The 27,692-nt window shown below is 46.9% G+C and overlaps 1 protein-coding gene across 1 annotated transcript in view; it reads left to right on the top strand.

The window, feature by feature from the left end:
- The first annotated feature begins 15,006 nt into the window (after positions 1–15,006).
- LOC143011967 (A disintegrin and metalloproteinase with thrombospondin motifs 2-like) overlaps positions 15,007–27,692 on the top strand; it is an 87,018-nt gene continuing 74,332 nt past the window's right edge. Inside the window, exons 1-2 of the mRNA XM_076164990.1 lie at positions 15,007–15,776; positions 17,473–17,897. Of these exons, the coding sequence (XP_076021105.1) occupies positions 15,689–15,776; positions 17,473–17,897 (513 nt within the window). The 5' untranslated portion in view covers positions 15,007–15,688. The remainder of the gene's footprint in view (positions 15,777–17,472; positions 17,898–27,692) is intronic.

The following is a 27,692-nucleotide window of genomic DNA, read 5'->3' on the forward strand; positions in this document are numbered from 1 at the left end:
ACAATAGCAGAGGCAAAACTAGTATGTAACACACACACACACACACACACACACACTCTTTTGTATCCTGATTGAGTTCTTACATAATGATGATGAGGTGGGACGTGTTCTGCTCTCCGTCCTACCGGTGAGCGTTTTCACTCAGTGCAGCTGGCGGTGGTCATGTCCCATCTCCAGGGGACATTTCCAGGCGTTTCACCTTTAAAGAGACGCCAGACACAGCGAGCTTGGTAAATACTGGAAGTGTGCAGCTGAATACATTACCGGACAGCCAACACAGACAGGCGGGGATTTGTATTTGTGTGTGTGTGTGTGTGAGAGAGAGACAGAGAGATGGCTAGAGAGAGAAAGAGGGGAAGAGACTTGTATGAGTGTTTGATACTATGAACTGGTCTGAAGTCTGTACAGATATTTGCACTGTGGTCAATACGGCACATGTTCTCCATACAGTCCTAACTGCTAATGGAAATCACTTCTGCAGCTTTATGTAGGCTGGAGGTTTGAATTAGGCTTATTGATGTCAGACTCTAGAGCTTTCATTCTAAATCCCCTCCCACTGTGCATGGTGTGTGTGTGCCTGCCTGTGTGTGTTTGTGTGCAGATCTGTAATAGCCACATATCTCCATCCTACACAAGGCTTCAAGGATTTTAATTGAATGTCTCCTGTAGCTGCAAAGTGTGTTTCTCTATGGAGTCACTTCCTTCTTAAGCTCCAGACTCTGAGCTACCAGTTAGCGAGCTGTTGATCCAACTCTATTATATAAGGCCTCTCTATTATTTTGTCCATTTACATTTATGAAGCAATTCTACCTGAAGTTTATAAGATCCATATAGTAGTGATTGGGCCTATGATGACTCCTGACTTGAAAATGAAGACGTTTGGCCTTTGACAGCTTTGGATTCCTTGTGTGGCCCTACAATACCAAACCACTACAAAGATAAAGATCCTGTAAGTGTTTATATGTGCACATGCATGCATGCATGCGAGTGTGACTGTGCACAGGGGTCGAGCTGTGTCTTTGTTGGCAGCTGTTGGACAATGATGAACGAGCGTCAGCATTGATCCAGTGTTTTTACAGCTGGAGCGTATTGAATCTAGGCATGAGGAGTGTTTACAAAAACATCCAAGCCTGGTTTATCTTCATTGTGCAAACAGACACCACTGACTTCGCCGACAGAGAGAGAGAGAGCGTCAGGCTTCACGTGGAACCAAGAGCACGCATGTATGTACACACAAATGGAGTGTGTGTGTCTGTGTGTGTGGTGCAGGAAGCAGTAGAAAGGGTCATTAGACAGCAGTGTCAGGTGTCTGGCAGGCAGCCGGCTCCTCACTGGGATGAACACTCAGCTCCACTCTGTTATTGGCACATGGATATGACCCAATAACAATAATGTAATACTTTCTGTCCTGCACTATGGATATCAGCAACTGACACCATTATCTGCTTTAATGTAGTAGCTTTTATTACCCAGTTTTTCTTCTTGTATGGCATCTGTTAGCGACAGCACAGAGAGAGAGAGAGGGAGGGAGAGAGAGAGAGGGAGAGAGGATCATGTGGAATGTTGCATCCAAAGCCAGAACGTTAGAATTGCAGTGTTTGGTGTGAGCCGATCTCTGCACGCTTCATCAAAAAAAAAATGTTACGCCCGCTCAGCAAATTCCTCAGCCGAATGAGATCATCTAAACTCCCAACACTTTGTTTATGTCTGTGTTTCCATTCACCTCCTCATTGAAATGTAGAGACTGTGTGTGTTGTTGTTGTTGTTGTTGTTTCTGGATCTATGCAGCGAAGGAAAGCAAAGATGAACCTTATTTACATGAATGTCTTCGATTTGTTCCATTTGAAAGAGTAATCGACAACATCCTGGTCAGATGTGTGAGGACTTAACATACCGACATGGTTTTGTCAGTGCAAAATCCAATCGCATATTTGTTGTTATTAGTTTTTAATGATGCTTATGAACTGAAAGCAAACATCACAAAAGAGTACAGTTGAGCTTCACGTCGGCCTCTGCTTCTCTCCAGCTACAGCCTTGTAAACTCGGCTGTTCTGGGTCGATTTGAAAATCCTCCATGTCAATTTCTGAAAGTGAATATGATCCTGTGGAAGCGGTTGTGTAATTGTGTTTTATTGAATCGTGTTTGCATAATACGCAGCCGTCCAGTCGCTGTAATCACGGCAAAATTAAAACGCCGGAGCGTAAAATGAGGGTTACAACAAGTGAAACTAACGAGGTGTTAAATAAGTAGGGCGGCCGGCTTAATGGCTTTACAATTGGGTTAATAAATTGAACACGGTTTCACTTATTCCCCCAATATAGATTTACAGGAAATCAAATTAGGGATGGGAGGATTGGGATTGAAAAGAAGAAGAGGGAATATTTTCAGTGGTAAAGTGATTTACAGGCCGTGTCGGGAAATATCGTTTTCTACTCGATGTTCTCCTTCCACACACACACACACATTTAGGGATATAAACAGATGGAACACATGACGAGGGGAGGATCACAGTTTCGGATACCGAAGTCGTGATGGAGCAGAGAGGCCGCGGTCGGTCCAGGCAGATGTTTAAGTGTGTGTTTGTCTACTGTGCGACAGATGAAGAGTTCACTCGAACGTGGGTTTGTTATTGCTATACGTCTGCATCTTGCCTCTCCTCCATGTTGCTCTGGCTGCACGTGCAGTACAGAGGCGTCGGGTTGCGCCCGCGTGCCGCCGCCGCCTCTGTCACGCGTCTCACTTATGGAGGATGTGTCGCCGCTATGTGATAAGTTTAAAATAAAGTCTATTTAAAGAGGTAGAGAGAGACGGAGGCGTGTGGGTATGAACTGTGTGTTAAGAGGTGAAGAGGACTGGAATGAACCAGCGGCTTTACGTTTATAAATAGAGAGGCAGTGGCTCAGTGGGTAGTGCTTCCGCTTGGGAACCGGAGGGTTGCCGGTTGGCACCCCTGCCGAGGTGCCCCTGAGCACGGCACCGAACCCTCAATTGCTCCCCCCTCTGCGAAGGGTGGTAATATAATGTAAGTCGCTTTGGATAAAAGCGTCTGCCAAATGATCGTAATGTAATGTAATGTATCAATACATTACTTTACATCGGCAGGTTTCGGGAGAATTAAACTTGTAACAAAAGAATTCGTGGATGAGACATTGCAACTTTTACTCCAAGTACGACTTTGAAGTACTTTAACCATCACTGCTGAACTCTGACTGAACTCACAGATTGTGTGTGATTATGCGTGTGTGTGTGTGTGTGACTGTGTGTGTGTGTTTGCCTACTGTATGTATATCAGCACTAGACTTCCTCTCCTCCAGCTCCGCTCTGCCCCAACATGCCACGGTGAAAAACCTCGGTCCAATCCGACTCATTAGCCTTCCGTCCTCGTTTGCACTCAGGCTGCTGTGCCGGGACACGTAACTTTACCTGTAGTTGTCAGGGGAGCCGTGCAGTGGAGTGTGTCCATTCACGTCTCCCTCACTCATCCCTGAAGGCAGGCACGCGCTGTACAAGTCGGTGCTGATTCCAATTTCCTCAAATCACGGCTCAGATTCCAGGAGATTGGAACAGCAGCAGCCTGAACGCGTCTGCGTCTGCGATGTTGTGCACACATTGCTTTCCATAGAATTAAGTTTTATTGTATATCCACTTTGCGGCATGTCAGTCGCCGGGTAGAAATAACATGTTTGGTCTTTTTCAGAGCAGCTGTCTCAAATATGCACTGTGTGGCAACGCAAACTTACAAGGAATACTTATATCCTACACTGCCTGCCTGTCATAAAAGTGCAGCCTTCTCTGTGTAACGACGGCACGATGAAAGCCCAGTTTTCCCCCAGACACAAATCTGATTTTTGTCATCTTGTAAACAGCTGAATATGGCTCTGTTCTTGTTGCCCTTAGATGTTGTATTTGTGGACGAAATCCAACAGCGAGAAAGGAAACCAGACAGTCTCAGGCGCTTTTTTGCTGCTTTCTGCACGTGGCAACTTTTTCATGCGCCGATTTGTCAAAAACGTTCATTTTGAGTTGACAAGTGCTAGTCTGACAGTTGTATTTTATTGCACGCAGGCTTTGGTTTTATTGCATCCACAATTACAATATGCAGACAGAGAGAATCCACCAGAGGAGGAGCGGATCTGCCTCAGTGTTTGTCTGTTTGTCTGTGATTTTGAATTTGAATGTGTTGAATTTTGCCAAAAAAGTGACAACGACTGAACTTCATGGCAAAACTGCACACCAGACGCTTTGTCTGTGTTTTCGTTGGAGAACAGAATTCCTCAGCTGTATAAAGGATTTTTTTTGTTTTACAAGTTATGATCTACTTGGAGTTCCTGGAATGCTTATAATGGAATGAGCCCTGGCACAACATCAACAGGGAGGGGAACCGGCAACACTTTCATTTTAGGAGTTCACCAGAATGTCCCTTTGCCTCGGTTTGTAAATACACAAAAACACAGACACACTCACAGTCTACATAGCCGGCTACACATTCCCCACACACACAAACACTCTTGAAGTGCAGCCTTGGCAACTGTTTTTCTTTCTTTTTTAATTAGAGCAAAAGATCAGAGAAATACCAAGTGTCAATACCGCCGAGAATGAGAATATGGCGATGGCGACCTTTTAGAGCTCCTTGATCTTTGATAATGTCAGGGATGGAGCATCTTGTTCTCTCCCGCTGTAAGTTTATGCCCCTCGCCACGCCCCCACATGGATATACAGGGAACTGCAGACTTATAAGCGGCGACGGTGTTGTTCGGCGACTATATTTAGATTTTGTCTAAGGTGGAAAGATAGCCGCTTGGCATTAGACGGGTGGCGGCTCGACTTGAACTCTCTCATTAGGAACGTGTCAGCAACGTCTCATCGGGCCTCACGACACAGCAGGATGGTCAATAATAGAGATATCTCCTATCTGCCGTAAATTTGAAGTTGTTAACGTCAGCACAATGCTTTCTCCCAATGTTTTGTCTTTAATTGGATCCATTTTGAGAGGCGGCATGGCAGATCTACGAGGTGCTAGCACACACATGCGCCCTTCCCAGATTCCCAAAGCAGCAGGCAGAGGATGAGATAAATCATCCAGCCTGGAGGCCCACCGGCTGGGATCAGCTCTCTGTACGCAGCTCCCCCCTCCCCACCTCCCCCTCCGTCCCCGCGCCCTGGATGAAGGTGTTAGCGGTTAGCATTAGTATTAGCTGCGGGCTGTGGGACGAGGGAGGATTTCCTTGTAGCGCCGCTGCCCTGGTCAAGTGGAAAGCAGACTTATCTCCTAATCCTGTTAAATAAATGGCCCGCATTTGTGTTGTCAGTAGACGGGAATAAAAAGGACCGAGTAAGAAGATATATAATGGCCACTGAGATAAAGGCGCTCTTTGCCCTTCTCTTTGGATGATAATGGAGGCGGTGGAATGATAGCCTGGGAACCCTGAGACCCTTCGCCGTTGTGTTTGTGGTCAGAAACAAACGCATGAGTGAGGAGTACAGGCGGGAATGCAGTGTGTGTAAATTACGTATATGTACATATGTGTGTGAGTGTGTGTTCTCATGTCTGCGTGGCTGCCAGCAGAGTGGGTTGGCCTGGCTGGTGGCCTACGTTTGTTTAGCTGTGAATTCTTCCTCCTGATCCAGTGACTCACAGCCTGTGGCTTAGGCAGCGACTGTGTGCCCAGAAAACTCTAATCTGGAGCGCACAGACCCCCAAAGCCCACGGCAGCACCGCCGCCGCTGTCAATGGACCCTGTGAGCGTATGTGTGTGTGTGAGAGAAAAGGGGAGGAGTCAGGGGAAAGAGGAGTTTTAACAATGAACAAGGATGATGTCAGGGGTTTAATGAAGTCATCAAGAAATGTGGGCACTGGATTCAGCAGCTCGTGCTTCACCTTCTCAACTCCTTTAGTCCTCAGCAATGTTGCGTTCACTTACATTATGGAAATCCCAGGACTGAGCTGGAACGCCTTTAAAAACTTGATCCAATTTAAAAAATCCAAGTGAGATGAACACAGCCATCTTTGCTGCTGCTGCTTCTGCTTCTTCTTCTTCAGTCAGTTTGCTGGTCGTCACCGTCGTTGTGTTGCTGATGTGACAAAAGACGACGTCGCTGTACGAAACCTGGACAATGTTTTAAAACTGCATTCGATTCATAAGTTAAGTGACCGTGAACTCTGAACTGATACCTAAACCCATTCAGTTGATTAGTCAGTTTATCGCTCGCTCGCACACACACACACACACACACACACACACACACACACACACACACACACACTCATCTTTATTTTGACATGTGATCACAAGCTTTTCCAGTCATTTCCTAAACCTTCCGGCAACACCAGTCAGGAGATCGATCATAACATTGCTCTGTTCTGTTTTTCTGCCTTTAGCATCAAATGTTGCTGTCGTGAATGAAATAACGCTTCATGTTTTCCCTCTCTCTCTGCAATGATGACATGTTCTGGGTGATGGATTTTCACACTGATCAAATCTGATTCTAAATCTGCACAAAATGAATAATGCCGTGGGTGGAGAGAGAGAGGGAGAGAGAGAGAGAATTTAGTAAATAGTGTAGTCATGTGAAACAGACTTTGCAAGGCCAAAGGGACACGAAGCGGGTGTGAGGAGCAGTACTGGCAGTACATCCCGTTAATGTGTGTGTGTGTGTGTGTGTGTGTGTGTGTGTGTGTGTGTGGGACCCAGATGGACTGCACTGAGGTTACTTGGAAAGAAGAAAAGAGTTGGGTTTCTTGGGGAAATTGAGGTGACAGAAAAAAAACCTGTTGAATTCTCCACACCACTCCCAGAAACACACTTGTGCATGAGATGCTCAGGGCTACATGGCTGTACCGTCACACACACACACACAAACACACACACAGTCAGGAATCTTTTGTGCTTAGGTTGCCGGGGAGGGAAAGCAAGCCGCAAAGAGAGACAGGCGTCCTTCACGATGTGTGTGAGGAATGGAAGCAAAACATAAAACCTTAACCCAGTTCTCCTACCTGCATGCCTTGACCACACACACACATACACATATATACACATGTTGTACACAAGTGGCCAGCTGGGAACTAATCAATCAGGTAAACTGGGTCAGGAGAAAAGACGGAGGGAGTAGCGAGCGGTCTCAGAGGAGCAGGCCTTTGTTCCACATAGGAGTTGGGAACAGAGTGATGCATCATCAAAAATCACACGCTGCCTTTCTTCCCTGCGCCGTGGAAACACACACATACGCGCACACACACCAGGTACAGCAAAGAACGAGTCTGCTGATGTATGAACGCATGTAGATGCACAGATCCCACCTCACTCCATGCGTCTCCAAGGCGATGATACCTGCAGACCACAAGCGTTGCAGCGTTACCCCGATCACTCCTTTTCCATGGTAACGCCAATAAGAATCCACCGCAGCCGAGCCCCCGTCCAGACAGGCGGGTGACCACGTGGCGTCCCCAGTCGGCTCGCAGAGGCGCCGTGTTACCGCCAGTTTGATTCCACTCGCCATTATTCCTGGGGTTCAGACCTAATAACCTGCTGTTATTGCCTCCACACCCCGTGTACATGCAGAAACAATAAAGACCAGGATTAAATCAATCAAATGCGCCCACTTTCACGCCACGGAGAGATGCATTATGGGTTGATACGTTTATTCAGGCTGTTCTTTCAATTATGCATCGCCGCGTTCTCGGGATTTATCAATATTTATTTTTAGATGTTGAATTTTAAATCGTAAGTTATATAATGATTTGATTATGCATCGACACAAATTATTTTACGTTCTCAGTGTGCGTGTGTTTGTGTGTGTGTGTGTGTGACAATCTGCTTCTCCGCATGAGCTGCAGGGCACTTCCATAAAGTTTAATTATATGTTGCATTCCCAGTGGAAGAGCTGAGATTAAACTAAATTAAATTGTGTTGGGGTGCATAAAATGTTTCTGTGCTGCAGAGGAAATGCACACACACACATACACACACGCTCACACACACACAAAGGAAGCAGGCAGCACTACAAAGGGGGTAGAGGCTGTGGCACTGCTGTTTGGCATTATTGATTGGTTTTGAAAGTGATTCTGATTATTCTGATCATTATATCAGCCTGTGTGACGGCTGTGTGCTTGTTTGCTATCACCCAAATGAAAGTCTGTGTGTGTGTGTGTGTGTGTGACAAGATGTTTAAAGTGAAGGGTAGGATGGTCCTCTTTCTTTGTCACATACGCAGGTGCCACGAATACACATATCACTTCCCACATCACACACACATACACACACGGTTTCAACCTAATGAACTCTGACAGTTTTCTTGATATCTTGCCCTCCATCTGCTCGATTGAAAACAAACTCTCGTGTTAGTTGAACAGCAGCATCGTTCTGTTTGGTTGCCGTGGTGAAACGCTCCGTCCCGGCCGCGGGCTCGCCCTCTTTTGCGTTTACTTTCATAAGTTCTGGTATTCGGGATGTGGCTCAGTGTGCGCGGCGGTGATGAGTCCAACTATTTTGAAATGGTGTCACTACACCCCACAAGCTTAATTAGGATTAGAGTAAGTAATTATGCTTTATTATCACAGCAATAATAAAATGACACATTTTACATTTAGCCACTAATCCGAGGATAAGTATTTATAATACAGAGACAAATATGGATTGGAACATTGTGTGTTTTTACCGCACTCTGATTGCTTGGTGTCCTTCCAGTTTTCATTTGTGGCTGGACAATCTGTTTTCCCTCTCTCCGCCTTTCAGTGTTTTCCTGTTTTTGAGTGCTGCAAAAGGACAAGTGTGTGTGTGTGTCTGTGTGCGTGTGTGTAAGAGTATGTGTGCGTGAATATAATTGTTGGCATAAGAATTAGCCCTGATGTGTTCCATGTGGGGAGTGTCCGGTCAGAGTTGGAGTTATTAGCCTGGCCTGGGATTATAAAGCTCCTGGCCCTCTCTCAGTCATGACGCCACTTTATGGCCCCTGAGCAGCAACAAGTCTGACATGTTAGTTTCACTTTTAGCCTTAACATGTCTGCCTCCCTCCTGTATCATCTTCCTCTCTCTCTCCACTTCCTCTCTCTCTCTTTGCTGTTGGAGGTCTCGTCCGCATGCTCATCTGCTCCTCCATATATCATTCCCCGTCCTCGCCGATGCCCTGATTTGTCAAGACGGCAACCGCTTGAACTCTCTCTCCTTTAACCTTTGATCCCCCCCAGACCCCTGACCCTGCTGAAACTGCTACTCAGGACAAAAGACCACAGAGGAGCTCTCGCCTCTCCTGCAGGCTGTCTGGCTCCTCTACTATGAATTTTGCTTTTCTGAGACAGATTTGTTGTTTAAAGGATTGTTTTTATGTCTTAATTACGCCGTTTTATTGGATTTACCTGTGCAGATGTGAAATTCCAGAATGCAAAACCTCCAAAATCCCCCAGAGCATCATAATTCCCTTTTCTCTCTTTATTTGTCTGTAGATGCAGCTTGAAAAAATGCAATAACAAAAGCCTGTTTTCACTCAATCTGACAGTGATGACATCATGAATTTACCAAAACACAGATTTTCACCGTAGTGACACTGGGAAAGATTCCAAAAACAACAAACCTCTTACCTTTAATCAGGCTTAGCAGCACATGCCAGTGTAACTCACGTTCCTAATGCTTTACAGCACACACAGCCGTGCAATCACATTACTCCCCCTGCACCTCATTAGGTGATAGAGTCTCACGCGGGGCAACTGCTGCATGTAATGATGGATGTTGGTTGACACCGTGTATGTTGATACCAACTATGCATCCAGTTATTAGGCAAAGATTTAATTGAGTGCACCACACCAGAGACGGCATCAAGCTCAGATTCACGCTGATACATTAGTGCCACATCAGTAGAAGCCTTTTCAATCGCTGCGTCGCTGTAACATCAATGTGACACCAATCTCCGCAGAATGGAACGTTCCGGGCAGCCTCGACCCTGAGTGACGCGCCGGAGGAGAAAGGGTTCCATTCAATTTCTAGGCCACATTGCCCCCTTGCACTCTGCACAACTGGTAATATACATTGTGTATGAGCGTGTGTAGGAGTGTGTGTGTGTGTGCATGCATGCATGCACACACACACATGGGTATGCTATCATACTTCTCATTCTTCAGAGAGCTGATCTCCGGACAGAGGAATTATCCCACCTCGTGAGCAGCGTTGTGGCTCAAAGTGCCCTTGTTCATGTTATAGAAATGTTAGCCACATGTCCATTACTGCCCACTCTCATAAGCTGGAGCAACCGGGTCCTATACACTCATGCAGAAACAGACAAACGCTGTGATTCTAACTTGAAAGTTTTTGGGTAGTCTGCATTTCAATTCAGTTTTAACTCAATTATCTTCCCTTACTTGTGAATTATGCAAGAAGGACATTAATGATTCCTTCCTGGCACGTGCACATGAGTTTGCACGTGGATTGTGGTCACAGTTGAAGTGCTACAGATCACCGCCCAGCTCCTGCAGGTGGACTTGGGTGGACACTCTCTTGGTCCTTGGCAGAGAAAAGGTGTTGGTAGATATTGCAAAGTTTAGTGATCCAGTTCAGAATGCAGCAGAGCGAGAATGATGCACTCACTGAACTGGTCCTCCACTGGGAACTATAAAAAGATCCCAACTCATTCTTTGCATTTCTCCTTCAAATAGACATGGACCTTTTTCTCATTCTTTGACTCTCCCTCGCTCTCTCTCTCTCTCTCTGTCTCTCTGTCTCTCTCTCTCTGTCTCTCCCACACTTTCCCACAGATAATTACAGTACATCTCTTCTCCTTCCTGGGCGGGACCTTGAGCTTCCTGTGGCCAGGGTAAATTTGATGGCCGCCGTGCCACAACAGTCAGGGAGCCGAATGCGTTTGTGTACCCAGGATGCCTGCATCTCTGTGGGATGTGAGGCAGTTCCAGTTGTTTGAGGCAGCCTGGGAAAATACACTTGTCTAGCTTTTTTCCCTCGGAACACTGGAACAAACAGGGTTCAAGCACAAACGAGCATAATTCAGGGATAGAAACAAACGCAGTGTATTGGAAAACGGCATCACACAATAGGTAGAGGCGTTATTGACCTGAGGGTGGAGCTTCATTGTTGTTCACAGGACTCCAGTGATGATAAAGTACAACATCATTGACACCACCTCTCAGAAAGACTTCCCAGGAAAGCATAAAATAGCAAATAAAACGCCTATGTTGCGTGTTTAATGTTCCTGCTCTGATGTTACAAATGCTCATTCCAGAGTTCGTCCCTGAGGAGCGCCAGGTCCATTTTCTCCACTCAGTCTCACTCAGCAATCTCAGAGACAAACTCCACATTTCTGCAGCTCGTTCGCAGCACAATGTGAATACTCATATATGTGTTTGCATGCATCCAGTTATTTGATATGACAAGGTGCCACATCAGTCCACCAAATGCATCGATTGTGGCACTGTCTACAAAAATCAATGTTACTTTTATCTAATGTTCATGATGATCGATAGGCCTGCTTACATTTCTGTGCTGCACACTGCTGACGGGACAATTCTCCTCACACACTGTATCACACAGGCACAAACACTGACACACTCTCTCACACACACACACACACACACACACACGTACCTGTGCTCACACAAACGCATATAAAGGATAGATCCGTCCCCATACGGAGTTCCAGTCCCTGAGTTGACTTTCAGCAGCCTCCTGTGTTGGGTTCATGGCTCGGCCCTGATGCACTGTCATGGGACTTTGATGCCTCATCATGTAACCTCTCAGAGACACTGTGAACACCTGTCCTTACACTCATAAAGCATGCTAATACATTCAGCCACATGGTGGCCTGCTGCCTGACCTTGCTTGGACAGCCAGAGTCATTGGAGAGACAGACCACGGCGGCCCTGCAGGACACAGTATGGCATATGTTCACTCCTTATAGCCCTCTATGCAGCATAATCAGGTTGTTATGGAGAAAGGGGGCACGATGCTTAGCTGCACTACACCAGCAGCTCTAACAGTATTAGTCAAGGAAAAGATTAGAAAAATGTAATTGAACAATAAGAGCTTGTGTGGGTTCTATTTTTATTGCTTTTCCCGGCGCCTACAATTGTTTTCAAACAATGTCCCTGGATGTCACTATAAAGTGGCGACTCTAATTCACAGAAGTGGAGGTTGAACACTTACAGCAGTCTGTTAACGTGACAAATTGTAATTAGAATCTACTGTAGATCACCGCACTCAGCGCTGGGAACACAACAGATTCCCTCCACTTGTGTAGTCTGACCATCTAGCTCTATTTCTCCACTCACAATCTGTTTGCACATGCACAGGCAACGGACATCTGAACACCCACCTACTAGACACACATAAAGATTTGCATGCGCACACACACACACGCACACGCACAGCCCCCACCCTGCCAAACCTAGCTATAATAACCTCCACAAACACCAGAGTTTGTGCGTGTGTGTGTCTGTTTGTCTGGGTAGAGGGATATTATTGTCTGTCTCTCCCCCGCGTCTTCCAAGTGCACTTTTCAAGGTGCAGGGCTTGGTATCTCCATGGCAACAGCAAAGCCACCAGGAGCGGTGGGAGGGAGGAGGTGGTGGGCGGAGGGGATGGAGGCGGAGGTAGGGGAGAGGGGCGACGGGGGTGTTGTTGGCGGTGGTGGGGGGTCCTCTGGTCTCAAATAGGCATGCTGGGTAGATAGAGTTGGGAACACTGTGACATTTTCATGTGTCATGACAGTGGGGACTGTCGGCAAACAGGGCGTGGCGCTCCTCTGAAGGAAGGTGTCTGCGGATGCATGTCTGTGTAAATGTGCGGAATGTCAGCATGCATTTCTCGCAGTGTGTGTGTTTGTGTGTGTCTGTGTGTGTGAGTGAGTGTGAGCGCGTGTTCCCTAACAGCTTTTTTGGAGATTTATGCAGTGTGAGCCCCAGGTGTGATCTCAATGCTCGCTGAAAGATGACCTCTCACTGTAGCTGACACACACACACATGCACGCACGCAAACGCGCACAAACACTGTTGAGGGTCAGTGTTTGAATCCCACAGACCTCCAGGTATTATTGGACTTGTTTGCATGTATGTGTTCATACTGGCCCAGTTATGTCCACCTTTGTCTATTTTCCTCCTGTTTCTGTCTCCTCCCTCCCCTCTCTCTCTCTTTCTCGCTCTCTCTCTCGACCTTTACTCCCTTCTGCTTAAAATCTTGTCTTCTTTGTTGAGCGATATTTTTTTCCTTTTAAATGTGTCTTTCTTCCTGGCTCCATCCTGTGCCTTCTCTGTGTCGTACAGGGCCTGTGCAGCCCTGGATGTGTGTGTAATGTCTCTGTGAGCTGTGATGCAGAGGAGGTGCCTATAGGTGCTAATATAGGGCAAAGAGACAGAGAGACAGGGTAGATACTGCTCCTCTCAACTGCATCATGCCATTTATTATTGGTATAGTAGTTGTTGCCTAACCATAGTGATCTAGCTTTATTTGCCTTACCTTAACAACAACCTAGATTTTATTTATGGCTGATTTGTGAACAGTTGGTAAATAGTTCAATATCAGAAATTGTACGAAATGTGGTTGTCTGCATTCACATCCAAAAATTGTGTTGGCGGTGAAACTCAACAGATTGTAAATTTACAATCTGTTGAAAGAGGTGAATAAAATGACAAAAATACTCCATACACAATCTGCTTTTGCAGCAAGTCCCTGAACTGAGTGCGGTTGAATCCTGGGCCATTCTTCACCAAAGAAAGCCCTGAGTAACAGCAGAGAGGAGGGAACTTAACATTTAATTTATTCTGCTCTCCGGTTCCAGTAAATATTCCCTGATCTGGTGATTGTGGAGTTTAATTGTATCCTGGAGATCATGAAACCTCTCCAAAATTTGTAGAAGTCTGTATGGAGGCATGGAGATGTTGGGTTGAGTATAAAAACAACAAAGAAGCTCTCATCTCTTCATAAACTTTTCAATGCTTTCACAGTTGTAGGGAGTCATCATGACCGATGAGCTGTCATTCTAAAACAGCAGGTCAAAGTTACTGGTGCTCTGTCTCTCGCTCTCGCTCTCTGTCTCTGTCTCTGAAATATATATTTATAGAGAGAGACGGAGACAGCGTATCATTCCACTGTCAGAAGGAGATAATAATAGTTGTTACCTTATAACATACAGCTACAACTGTTTGATAGTTTAGTTGCCTCAGCAGTTAAACTTACAAAGGTACCGATATTCTACCCACAGTTGAACAAAGGAGTGGTTGTGAAAACAAAGTGAAACTGGCCTGAAATGGAGAAGAAATTATACGGCTACTCACTGCACTGTATCCAGCAGTTGAATAAATTCATGAGGAGGCCCGTACGGGGCTGCACTGTGTCATGTCCTGTAGTCATGCACAGGTGCCTGCGTGACAAAAACTGCAGGTTTGCACACCACTGCACTTTAATGAGACCAAGAATAATCATTTTGAGCACTATGGAAATGAGAGGATGAAACTGAGCCATAAGGGCATCATTTCCCACAAAATATTTTGTTAAGTTTGAGTAAAAAAAGCCCCTCCCAGATGACATCACCTCCTCCAGTACCTCTAACGCAGCGACATAAGCATCATTCCATTAGGGTTTATGATCAGGTTAAGGTTTGTGATTATTTTTGTAAAGTCATTTTAAACTCATGCATCTATGACATGGACACTTTGTTTTGTTTTTGACAGAGTCAGTTGCCTCCTGCTGAATTATTGTTCATCAGAAATGACGACTGAATAAAGGTCGAGAGGCTCACATGCTGTAAATTGGCATTTGACATTATATACTTCCTTTGGTTTTCTTAAGTTTACTATTTTTTAGATGTTTTATTTCAAAGTTTTTACAACTTAACAGTACAATAGTGTCAGCAGCAGCTTCATTGTCATTATACTGTACTTTGTGTTCTTTTTTTGTTTTGTTTCACTGGCTAAAATGATATTTAAATTCCACTGTACGTAATTATAATAGAAATAAGAACAACAAAAAGTATTATTTATTACTATGAGTAGTGGTACTATCATTATTTATTTGTATTTTTAGTAGAAGTATTATTGGAGTCTTGATGTGTGCGTTTACGGCAGTGAGCCACACGGGGCGCTGTTGCACACCCAAAGGCAGGACGCTTAACGGGATATTCAAAGTTTATGCAGGCTTTGCAGCAGAGCCGGAGCCAGCAGAGGACGGTGCGCCGTACTTAAGATGCCCAAAAGCACTTGCAAGTTGCCAAAAAATCACTTCATAAGCCCCGAACACCGGAGGGCGACATGACAAAGCAGCTTCGCTCGTTAATTTCAATGCATTCTCTTCTCTATCGCGGCTGTCAATGTAGTCGGTCCCGTGAAATATCCTCATCCTCCTCATCATCACAGTGTGTGCGTGTGAGTGTGTGTGCGCGCGTGTTTGTAAGTGTGTGTTTGCGTGGAGCCGCGGAGTTGTCAGAGCACTATAAGGCAAGGAGTGGGGGAGAGCAGTGTGTGTATGTGTGTGTGTGTGTGAGAGAGGGAGCGAGAGAGTGTGAGAGAGAGTGAGAGAGCGAGAGAGAGAGAGAGAGAGCGAGAGAGAGAGCTCCGTCTCTCCCGGTGCACTTGGCAGTCTAGTTGCGGGCTGCTGTGCTGTTGCTGTCGTGGCGTGGCTGGTCGCGCCAGGCGGGGAACTTCACCACACTGGAGCCCGGAGTCCCACTCTCTCACCTGCGCAGTTCGGAGCTGCCATGGGTCTCTCGCCTGGATTTACTGTCCTAATTATTCTACCGGCCTTTCTGCTGCACACCAGCGGCCTTTACATCGCCAGTAGCGTCGGTACGTACACTCCACTTAAACGTGCTCAGTGTTTATGTTCCTCTCCGTGTGCTGGTGTGTGTGTGTGTGTGTGTGTCCGGGGCTCCTGCGCTCCCCGGAGCACCGACGCGCTGCCCGCTTTCTTCTTCTTCCCAGCTTTTCTAGTTTGTTTCTCGCTTTTTCTCCTTCTTCTTCTTTTCTTCTTTCTTTTTTGTAAACAACACTGTGAGACGCGTCGTTTTGCAACTTCTGCGCGTGCCGCTCTGGTGCTCGCGGGGACTTGACGGAGGTCTCTCTCTCTCTCTCTCCCCCTTCCTCTCCTCCACCCTCCCCCGGTGTTGTGATCCGCTCCGCCGCCCCGGGGACGGTGTTATCCGGGGGTGCGGGCACCGGGGCACCGGGACGCGCGGAGCTCTGCAGGGGGAAAGTAGCCCAACATTATCTGATCCTGCCGCTGTCGCATCTATCGATCTGTCACAGGACTCTGGAGTCGGATGTCAGCGTATTGATCACACTATTATCAAATCATTCCTCCAGCACAGGGGCGCGAGGAGAGATGTGAAGTGTCTGTCTGTGTGTGTGTTTGTGTTTGGCTTTGTTAGTCTGCAAACTTTCTAAATGAGAAGAATAGATGGTTAGGAATGATGAGATATAAAGGGCATCTGAGGACCACACGGGCTTTGTGTTGTTGCCTGTCTGCCACTGTGATGGCACTGACAACGTCTCTCTCTTTTCTCTCTCTCTCGCCGTTTGTGTGCGTGTGTGTGCGTGTGTGTCAGGTTGCCTCCTCAGTTTGAGAAAACAGTGTGACACGTGGGAAACATCAATTGTCTCTAATCCAACTAATATGTCAGAAATCACTGGCAGTCATTATAGGGTTGATGATGAAGATGAAGGATCTGGATGATGGTTGGTTAATGATAACACTGGTCACCGTGGTAATGATGATGATGATGATGATGACAGGATTGCAGTGGCAAGAAATACCTTCTGTAATATCTTCTGTAGTGTGTGTGTGTGTAACTAGATCACTGTTTATTGTTGGGCTCCTTTTTTCCGCTCCTTTTTCCCCGCAGAGGTTATAGAAGCATTTAGTGGGACGGAGCAGCCTGACAGTGAGGAAACATTATGCAGCGTGAGCGAGCTGCAATTAGCACCTTGATCTCGTCCTGCCTCTCCTGTAGACGGTGGAAGGGCACCGAGGGTGTCAGGAGCTCTGCTGAGGCTGCCGTTTCCAAACGCGCGCTGTGCTGAGCTGCGGGGTCGCCTCTGGGTTCATGGGTGGGGCTTTTTGTGTGTGTGTGTGTGTGTGAGAGAGTGTGTGCGTGCGTGTGTGAAAACAGAGAGAAAGGTTACTGCTTTTTATTTCCCTTATTTATTATTATGTTCCATGTGACGCAACATGGAATAAGGAAGAATGGAAGCCATAACACATTTGACCTTCTCCCAATCCCTCATCTTTCCACTCAAACTGTCTGCACCTCTTTTTCCGCCTTCCTGATCTCCAAATCCCCATGATTTCCCCCTTTTCTCCATTGCTTTTGCTTGATGTTTCTCCCATAATGCCGTCTTCTCTCCACCCGGCTGTCTCTTCTCCCCTCTTCATCGTCCCTTCCAACATTTCCTCGGCAGTATATCACTCTCCCAATAACAGTGTGTGCCCGCTGTCTCACCTGCTCTTTCCGTGTCCTCTCCCCTCTCCCGTCTCGTCCCCCAGACTCCCTGCAGCACGTCCTGGGGGAGTATGGACTGGTGAGGCCGATCAGTGTGGACGCAGAGGGCCGCTTCCTGTCGCACGCCGTCTCGGCCGGTCGCACGACAGGAGGACAGCCCCGTAGGCGCCGGAGGAGGGAGGTAGGAGTAGGCTACGACGAGTGGGAAGGACGCAGCCAAACCGGCGAGGACGAGGAGCCGGCCGCCCGTCAGGAGAGGCTTTACTACAACGTCACCGTCTTCGGCCGGGAGTTCCACCTGCGCTTGCACCACAATGCCAGGCTGGTGGCCCCCGGAGCCAAGGTGGAGTGGCGTGATGACAGTGACAGCACCCGACACTCTGAGCCGCTGCACGATGACTGCCTGTACGTGGGCGACATCACAGACGCACCAGGAGCCACCGTGGCTATCAGCAATTGTGACGGCCTGGTAAGTGCACAACCTCCCTTACCTGTGTTTAAGGTGTTTATCGGCCATGATGAGACCCCGCCTTGTTGTTTTGATTCGGTTCTCCAGCTTCCTTTGAGCTCTCATAACTGAATGAGATGAAAGCAGACAGGGCGGATTGTTGCTCTTTCACCCTGTGTGTTTGTTTCCGTTGACTTGGCATTACTTTCTGATTGACCGTATAGCAGAGGTCAAAGGGTCATGCATGTTTTTGGCAGTGTTGTTCTCTCCCTTGTCCTTTTGTGTGGGAGCAACAACCGGCCCTGTCATGTGAAATACCCGAGTCCTGATTTCACCCCTCCGTAATGAGTTTAGGGAGTTCTGAACAGATGACCTCAGCGTTCCTGTAGCTGCACGGAAACACGCTAACATCAGAGTTCATCGCTCCGCCGATGTTTTTTTTCTTCTCTTCTCCATTGCATAACAGTTGCAGCTTAAATTGTAAATGCTTTTAATAGCTGAGCTGATGATGAGTGGAGTCTGAGGCAAAGAGATTTCAAACAGTTGGTAAATGGCTGTCAGCAAGAGAGAGAAGTGAGACATGGAGGGTGTGAAGAGTGTCGGAGCTGCTGAAATGCGAGGATGCAGAAGGATGAGGAGCAGTGACCCGAGCAGCCAAAACAAGCCGAGTCAGTGGCAGTGAAAATGGGAAAAGGATGTGCACAGAGGGGATGAGGAGATCGGAGGGAGGAGTTCCCCTTATTAGGAGAGTGTTCATTAGTCAGCCACATCGGCCCGCCGGTGGAGCTGAGTAGCAGCAACTGGATCCGTTTAGGGCTCGAGGACGCTTGGGACCGAGTGAGCAGCTGAGAGAGGCAGGCAGGAAGCCAGGACAGCACAGACCTGACGTGACCACTTAGCCTGACACCAGCCAGCAGCGACTCACTGCCTCTCACTCCGGCCCGTCCTTTCCCCCCGGCCTCTGCGACGGCCATTTCTAAGGCAAAGATGCTTTCAAAACCTCGGTAATTGTCGGCGCCCGGTCATCTCTCTCACGCCACCGTGCCTGATCAGAATGCGCTCTTTGATAAGGGCTCAGTCACCTTTTGGGAACTGCTGACTGTAATCCCTCCATACCATAATACTCACACAGGCCTAAACTTACCTCAGCTGCAAAAGATGCACATGATGATGGAGCTGAATATTTGAGTTACAATACATATTTAAACTATAACATTCAGCATAACATTCATAATGAACTCAAAGCATCTCAATGTGGATCTCTATTGACAGACTTAAAGTATAGAAATCCAAAGTTCCAACACTTTTTGAGCACTAAGATAGTCTTATCTGTTGTAATTGGCCATAAGTTTGTAGAAAGAACGAAAGTCCTTATTTAAAACAAACACACAAAAGTGTTGCGTGCGATGAAGAAGTCCCAAACACGGCTGAGAGTCGAGGAGTGGAGTAGTTAATAAACAGTGAGAGATAAAACACACACCCATTGGTGATAAAAATGAACGATCGGAGGGCAGGACCCCCCCTTACACACACACACACACACACACACACACACACACACACACACACACACACACACACACACACACACACCCTGATCAATACCTTAATCACACTGGCTGGGGTGGTTAAGAGTGTGTGATTAAGTTTTTAAAATGTCCGCAAATGACATTCTGAGTTATAACGGGCTGTCTTTTATTTTATTTTCTCAAATGTAAAGCAGCCAGCGAGCGCTTGTTGGTGAAAATCACATTAATGTCGTCCTCTTATATTAAATTTTGTTGCTGCCAATCCCTGAAAATGTTATGTCCTCGCTAATCAAGTCTTACAATCTGCTCAGGCTGCTATGCCAAGAACTATAGCCGACTTGTGTGGAGCGCCGCCATACACACGCGTGAGTCTCGCCCGTCTCCGCCTCCTCGCACCAGCCTGAGCCGCGTCGCTGCACTCTGACCTCTGGAGGCCACGCCCACAGTGACCCCCGGCGCCTGCTTAGAGCGTCTACGCGCTGCCATTCACTGCAAACTACCTCTGCCTGTGTGTGTGTGTGTGTGTGTGTGTGTGTGTGTGTGTGTGTGTGTGTGAGTGGCCAAGAAAGGGGCAGATATGGTTTGGAAAACAACATAATAAAGTGAACATTTCTCAAGAAGTAACAAATGACCGGAAAACATGAGGGAGGAAAAGAGAGCGAAAGTGACCTTTGGAGGGAATTGGATTTCTGTGATCAGCTGTTTAGTGCCGGGGATCACTTAGACACTGCATGGGAACTGGTGGATATGGTGTGTGTGTGTGATTCTGTGTGGGGGGGGTTTTGGTTCTAGATTGTTGTGAGGTAAAATTAAATTAAACTGCTGCTGCTGCTGCTCTCCCACTCTCTCACACAGACATGCACACACACACAAACATGCACACACATACATGCACACACACACACACGCACACATCTGCAGAATGCAAGAGGAGGGAGACTACTCGAAGTTGTTGAGGTTTGTGCTGTATGGATGTCAGCGTTTGCATGTGTGTGGAAACGCAATGGTGTGTGTGTGTGTGTGTGTATGTGTGTGTGTGCGTGTGTGTGTGTATGTGTGTGTGTGTGTGTGTGTGTGTGTGTGTGTGTGTGTGTGTGCGTGTGCGTGCGTGAACAATATTTGGAGATTGGGAGAATTGTTGACAATGTTGGCCTGCTTTGTGTGAGGTCAGGTGTGTGTGTGTGTCCTTGGGATCTTATGTGGAATGTGGACCGCAGTGGTTTTCCACTTTGCAGAGAGAGAGTGGAAAATAAGGTGTTAAGGAATGAACTCAAGTTGATCCAGATTTTTTTCCATAGCCAATCGTTTTTTGTAATGAGTTGATTTTGTTTATGTTTAGTTCTCAGTCAGATTGTTCCTCTGGCTCTTTGGACTGTTTTCCCTGTGTGTTAGTTTGTTAATCACCGTGTTTAGCGGAGCAGCAGCAGCACATGTTCCTGTTGAATCCCTGACAAGACTGGATGATCTCACCTTTTTAAAATAGCCAAAAGCCCTGTTTACTTACTAATCACTGCAACATGGTAACAATTATAAACTTTGAATGCCAAACATGACCAGATTAACGATGGTGATCACAGTTTGAATCTCTGTATTTTAGTTTTCACACAGTTACCGCAGATGTCATTGAGCTAATAGATGACACACATACATTGTCTGCACATGTGCACGTCCGCTCGCAGTCTTCCAGATGGACGGGAGGAGTTGAAGTAATCAATGGGTTTTGACAAATGCTGCGGCAGGTTCAGGTTACCGTGGGAACCGGGGGTTCACCGATTGATTTTGTCTGTGTTTGTACAGAGCACAAGAGGAAGTTGGAGTTGAGATACCTGTCATCTTGCCGTTTACGCCTAAAATCCAGGTGGATACACACCTGGATTACAGGAGACTCTTTTTTTTTCCCCCAAAGCTGTGTTTTAGTTACACACCTGAGTTCCCGCACACACCAGCACAAGGGACACCTGGACTCAGGTGGACCAACACGTGCCCGGAGCTACACTGCAAACCCGCTGAAAGTTCCATCTTTACATTGCTGCATTACAAAAAAAAAAACGACGCCCACACCTTCCTTTCCTCCTCCCGTCTTCACCGACACGTCTCCCTTCTCTTGTTCTCTCTTTCACTCTTTCTCCCTATTCGTGTCTCTCGGCCAGCAGCGGCGGCAGCAAGCGGGAGAGCTCTCCTAATGATAGTGTTAAAAGAGTCGGGAAAATGACAGAGAAAGAAAAAGAGAAAGAATGAGGCAGGCAGCTTTTTTGCTCCCCAACACCCACAGATTCTGAGCTCCGGCGGAAAAAAGAGAGACAGTGAGAGACGTTTTCCTTTAGTGAGCCGCCTTGGTCTGTTTTTAGCAGCCGCTCTGCTCCAAAAGTGTTGATCACACAAGTAGTGTTGCAGGGTTAAGGGTATTGCCCGCTGTCTCTATAGAAAAATGTTTAGAGCCAAGAACCCAGAGATCTTCTTGGCTAACGAGTAGATGAATTCAGCCTGCTTCTCCTGCGGCGCGGCTGTGATCATTTGTTGGAAGATTATTAGGCGGTGAACCTCTGCAGGTGTTGCCCCTTGTATAATCTGATGTGCCATTTTTATGGATGTTGGCTTCAGTCTGTTCATGTGTGTTATTAGTGCACAGCGGGAACGCAGGAGCGCCGTCGTGTCGTCGTGGCGCTTTGGTTTCAAAATACATGAACAGTTCAGACAAATGCCAAAGCAGTGATAGGTATTTTAGTTTTTTTTAGATTTTTTCAATCAAGGATCATGATTACAAAGTTGTTTAACATTACAAAGTCACTAAACTCAAACACAGAGTACAACACAAGTTGGATAACAAAACATTATCATTAAATAAGGGAAACCAGCGTCCATAGCTGCAAGAACGTAGGAACAAGAAAAATTTAGAAAATGAATAGTAGAAGTGATAGATATGAGTCTGTTATCTTCAGGCATGACAGCGACTCTTCGATCTGGAAAGACACACTGGACTCTGAGCAGGGGAGTCAGCTGTGAGCTTCATCACAGATCACATAATACATAATCCTCCTCAAACTCATTATGTTGTTTAACTTTCCAGCGAAAAGAAAAAGTTTAAAAGCCACTTTGGTTAACAGCTGCGGCCGTTTAATGCTGATGGTGGTTGACATGACGACCAACACAGAACCAACAGTCTCCTGCCAAAACCTAAGAGCAGTTTGTAACCAGTAAGCATCAAGAGTGAGGGAGGATCCCTCAATACACACACTGTCAGCTGGCTGTATGAGCAAAGTGTGACCTGATAAGTGTCGACTGCACATTCAAGTACAGACATCCCATAATATGGCATTGCTGGCATTATATGGAGGTTTAATGGGATTGGGATGGGGTTTGAGTAATCCTGCAAATGGACAAAGAGACAAAGCAGCAGACACAAAGTGATGATGTAAGCTCAGCAACATGCAGCTGGTGCCAAAAGTGTGATCATTTGTTATGATAATTCTGGTTTTGATGTTATTTTCTTACATTTCTTTCATTTCTTTATTTATTCTTAAGCTTGTCAGAGCATTTACACTTACTTACATTTAAGGATTGGAGATTTTACACACTTACAGCATAGAGACTGTATTATAATACAAATCATTAAAAGAAAAAGTGAACTTGGACAGTACCAAATCAATACACACACACACACACACACACACACACACACACACACACACACACACACACTGCTGTGCCAGCGCAGGACTTAATCATGGCTGAGAGTGTGTTGACAGAGGGGAGGGCCAATCACAATAATAGGCCCCGAAACACACTAAATACCAATGACATGGACACTTGCGCCCGCCATGCCCCTGGAATACGCTCAGTCATTACCTCCGCATTAGGGCTCAATAGAGGAGGCAGTCCCGAGCCAAAGCATCCACCCATCCAGCCATTCAGCCAGGCAGTTAAGCCTGGTCAAGCGTGGCCGCTCGCTGGGCCCTGCAGTGTGTTATTCCACCCCAGGTCACACGATAAGCAGCTCTCAACTGTAATAAGCTCAAATTGAAATGATGACATCAATTACAGCACGCCGCACAGCTGTTATTGACCCTTGCATGGCTGGCTGTGTAAAGTAGGCTGCCTGTAGGAGAAAAAAGAACCGAGTGGTGGTGGAGGAGGGGGGTGGAGGAGCGGCCGGCGGAGCTGCAGGGCTGGAGGGAGGGCCGGGTGTGGAGGCTGCCGAGGCACGGTATGAATGGAGGCAGAGATGTGTTCTCGGTATCTGATTGCAGGTTCCACCCTGCAGTGTAGCTCCACTCAAACACACAATTACTCAATCTAGGGCTATTATCAGACAGAGAGAAATAAAGGAAGAGAGAGAAAGAAAACGAGAGAGTGAGCGAGAGCGAGAGTCAGACAGTGAGCAGGCCAATTCTGTGGAACGAAAGAGAGAGCTTTTACCAGAGCTGTGATTACTGCCTCTCACTCAGTGCACTTAACCAGCCCCCTTATTTCTCTTTCCTCTCTCTCTGTCATTCATCGAGTGCTGGCTCAGAGCTCAGGGATTTTTTTTTTTTTAAGTGGTAGAAATAACAGGATTCCCTGAAGAAAATAGAACAGTGGAACCCCGATGATTGTAGTGAAACATTTCTGTGATGTCACCGTTACGACAGGAGTGTTTGTTTTGAAGCCAGGATGGATGAATCACCTGGGAGGGCAGAGGAATGCACCCAGCCTGTGATGTCATCTTGAAAAGCAGCTTCACGCTGTCATCATGACTTATAATCACAGTCGTTCATGTAGAAAACAGACAGGAGGGTCACGTGCCTGTGTAGGTTGAATACATTTATGGATGGAGGGGGGAATCACAGCAATGCATGGACCACTGTAGAAGCTTGAACATTGAATTTGATTTGTTTATCATTGAGATTGGAGCATCACTTGAGCAGAGATTGACAAAAATACTGAAAAATGGCTCACAATGTTGAAGAAAAATCATTAAAAGAATTCCCAGTTTCTCCTCTGGATCCAGATCCCCCAAAACTGAATTGGTTCTTCAGATATCTAACACACATCTCCCCCTTGGAGGAGGTAACCATGCAGCAGGTGTCACAATAATCCAGTTTGTTAGTTATATAAACAAAAAGATGAGCTGTTTCTTCAGCAATATTTTGGGAAGTATGCTTGTTTGCCATCTTGCACTGCCGCCTTTGCACCATGTGTGCCGTGCAGGGTATGAAAATATCAAATTGCCAAAGCGCATCTCAAGGTCAGGGAAGTAGTAGCGAGCGAGCGACGCTGTCTGGAGTCTTTGTACCGTCACAGAAATTGAGCCTTTAAGTGCATTACAAACTATTTGAGGTCACGCTGAGGAAAGTAACTGTGATGCTACAGGCACGGCAACAGAATGAATTGTGTCCATATGGGCCAAGAGGGTAGTGCTCACTAAACTGGATAATAGCGCCGTGCTGCAGAGTCAATGGCAGTAAAAGCCTGCAGCTCGCAAGGATGTATCGGAAAAATTGCATCATTTGAGAACTTTTTCTCGCTCGCTGCCTAACCACTACCAGATAGCGAGCGTGCCCGGCAGCGGACGAGCCCCCAGGCTGTAGGGCTGTGAAATCTGGAAACTGATCAATGCCAGCCACATCAGCAGTTCTCTGGCGAGCAGGCCACAGCAGCCTCTGTGTAGGAATACAGGAGGACACATCCTCCCCCATGTTCCGGCATCTTAACAAGCCTTCTGCCTGCCTGCCTGCCTCCGGCTGACCCAGCCCACATCTCCCATGGTCTGCTTTACCTCCCAACCACCACACAGGTGGCTTTGTTCTCTTAAAGCTTCCGCTTGTCTGGAAGTTTCACCCATATAATCCTCAAAAACACAACACTACATGAGCGAGAGAGGAAGAGAGAGGAAGGAGGGAGCGGAGGAAAACGGCAGTAAAGCAAACAGGGAGGAGGCAGAGTGCAGTGGAATCTTAATGTGCCCAAACCTGAGAAGAGAACAACGGCAACATCATAACCATCACCACCTGCTCAGCTCGCAGTCAGGAGGGATGGAGGGAGGGGGGGAGGGAGGGAGGAGGGGGAGGAGAGACACTGCTTGATTAGCATGAAGAAGCTCTCGTTTTAATCTCTCTCTCTCTCAGCTAAGGTCACTGCTACACTTCCTGACTGGTGATTGATTTGGTCCATTTGTGCGTCTCACTGTACGTGTGTGATATCTGAACCCAGCGCGCTGTAAAGACACTTCTGAGATCCATCCTCACATCTAATTATCTGGATTTGTTCTGTCTGTTGGCCAAATTGTTTAAGTGTCTCGTCTGTGTTTGGCGTTTACATGTTCCTTAATGGAACGTCCGTCTGCGTGCTTTATCTACGAATGGAAATGATTGTCTTTGACGCTTGGTGCATGCAGCTAAGCGGCAAGAATCGCACCTCATAACAGAACCTCACACCCTCCTCATCTTACTAAGGCTGCCTTTTCTTTTTCTTTTTTTCTTTCCTGCAACAGAGAAATAATCACTTTTTCTCGCACAGTGTATTATGTTTGGGGCGTCTGTGCCACAGTGCAGGAGGACCCAGGGAATTGTTAGTGTACCAGCATATGTAATATATTATATAATAATATATTGTATTCTAATAACTGACTCTGTGGGGGCTGGAGTGAAGCAGCGGAAACAAAGAAACACATCTAGTGCTTTGATCACTGTGACTGATCGTCTGCCAGTGTGTACAGGGAAAGCTTTAGATTCTGACTTACAATTATATAATCTGTTTGCCAAGATGTAACACAGACTTTGAGATGACCTTGTGCATGCATAAGGCTGTGTGAAAGACGCAGTGTTGCTGTTTAGGTGGGCTGGAGGTGTCTCTGTGTCTCGGTGAGTCGGGGACTGGGCCAAGACCAGTTTGCACCTCGTCAACGCTCACAAAAAGCCTCAGCAGGGTGGCTTGAGGTTTACAGGGACCGGGTTCAAAAGCTCATATCGCCAAGCATCTGGTCCGCTGCTGCTGTGTCTTTAAAAAAGGACGGCTAAGTTTCCTACCCAGCCAACCCTGACCTCTGACCTCTCCAGGTACTTAAAGCGAGGCGTCTTTGGTGTTACGAGTGCCGTAGTAGACCCATCGTCTGTAGATCGGCCATGCAAAGAACCACAGCACATGATCCTATATGGAGAAACCAAATCAAATGTAAATTCCCTGCAAATCATTACATTTAATCAAATCTGCAGAGGGTCACATCAAGATCAGGCCTCAAACCTTGAAAGTCTTTGCTGTTAGACTTTGCATTGGTTTTGCTGACGGTCGCAGCCAGAAATGTGGAGGCTTTTATCTGATATCCACACACACACACACACACACACACACACACACACACACACACACACACACACACGGCATCTCTTGCTGTGTGACGATCTAACGCATCACTGGCAACACAAAGGGAAATGATTTTTTTTTTTTCTCACAAGCCTAAGCCTCTGTGTCTTACACACACATACACACACACACACACACACACACACACACACACACACACACACACACACACAGCAGGGAGAAGGGACTTATTGTCAGGTTGTGGTCTATCTCCACAGTTCATTTATAATCCTCTCTTTCCCTTTCACTCCCACCACTGCCCCCCCCCCCTTACACACACATGCAAACACACACACAACACATACACACTTCACCTCCAGGACTGTAGTCTAGTGGTTTTATCCCCGGGGCTGAAATCCACCACACAAGTCCTCATTGTCACCAAATCAGGGAGGCTGGAGACGGGGGGGCGGTGGGGAGGGAGGTGAGGCCGGCTAGATGAGGAATGAGATACAACTGAGACAAGACACACTGGAGAGGAGAGACTAATGGAGGAATGGAGGGCATGTTCTCTCCTTTGCTTTGTACTCCCTCTCCCTCTCTCCTCTCTCCTCGTCTCTCTCTGCGTGTGTCCCATCAGCGGGGTGCACGGCGGCGGCAGGGCGGGCGTGGCTGCTGCTGATCCTGATGCGGTGTGACAGGGCCCCCCCTCTATGTCCCTTTCACTGGATTCTGACAGCGTCGCGAGCCGCCGTCCCACCTTCCATCCATCTCTCTCTCTCTCTCTCTCATCCTGTCCTCTTCTATCTCTCCATCCCTCTCACTGGCCGCCGGGAGGGAAAAAACATTCCTCACAGCAGCTATGTGCTCGCTCTCTCTCTCTCTCTCTCTCTCTCTCTCTCTCTCTCTCTCTCTCTTCCTCTCTTCCCCTCTCTGTGTCTCTGTGTCTCTGTCTCTCTCCCTGTCTGTGTCTCTCTCTCTCTCACCTCCAATAACCCCTTCTCCTTCA

The sequence above is a fragment of the Genypterus blacodes genome, unplaced genomic scaffold (assembly GCF_046128005.1).
Source record: "Genypterus blacodes isolate CSIRO-AG114 ecotype Tasmania unplaced genomic scaffold, CSIRO-AGI_Gbla_v1 ptg000139l_1, whole genome shotgun sequence".
NCBI lineage: Eukaryota > Metazoa > Chordata > Actinopteri > Ophidiiformes > Ophidiidae > Genypterus > Genypterus blacodes.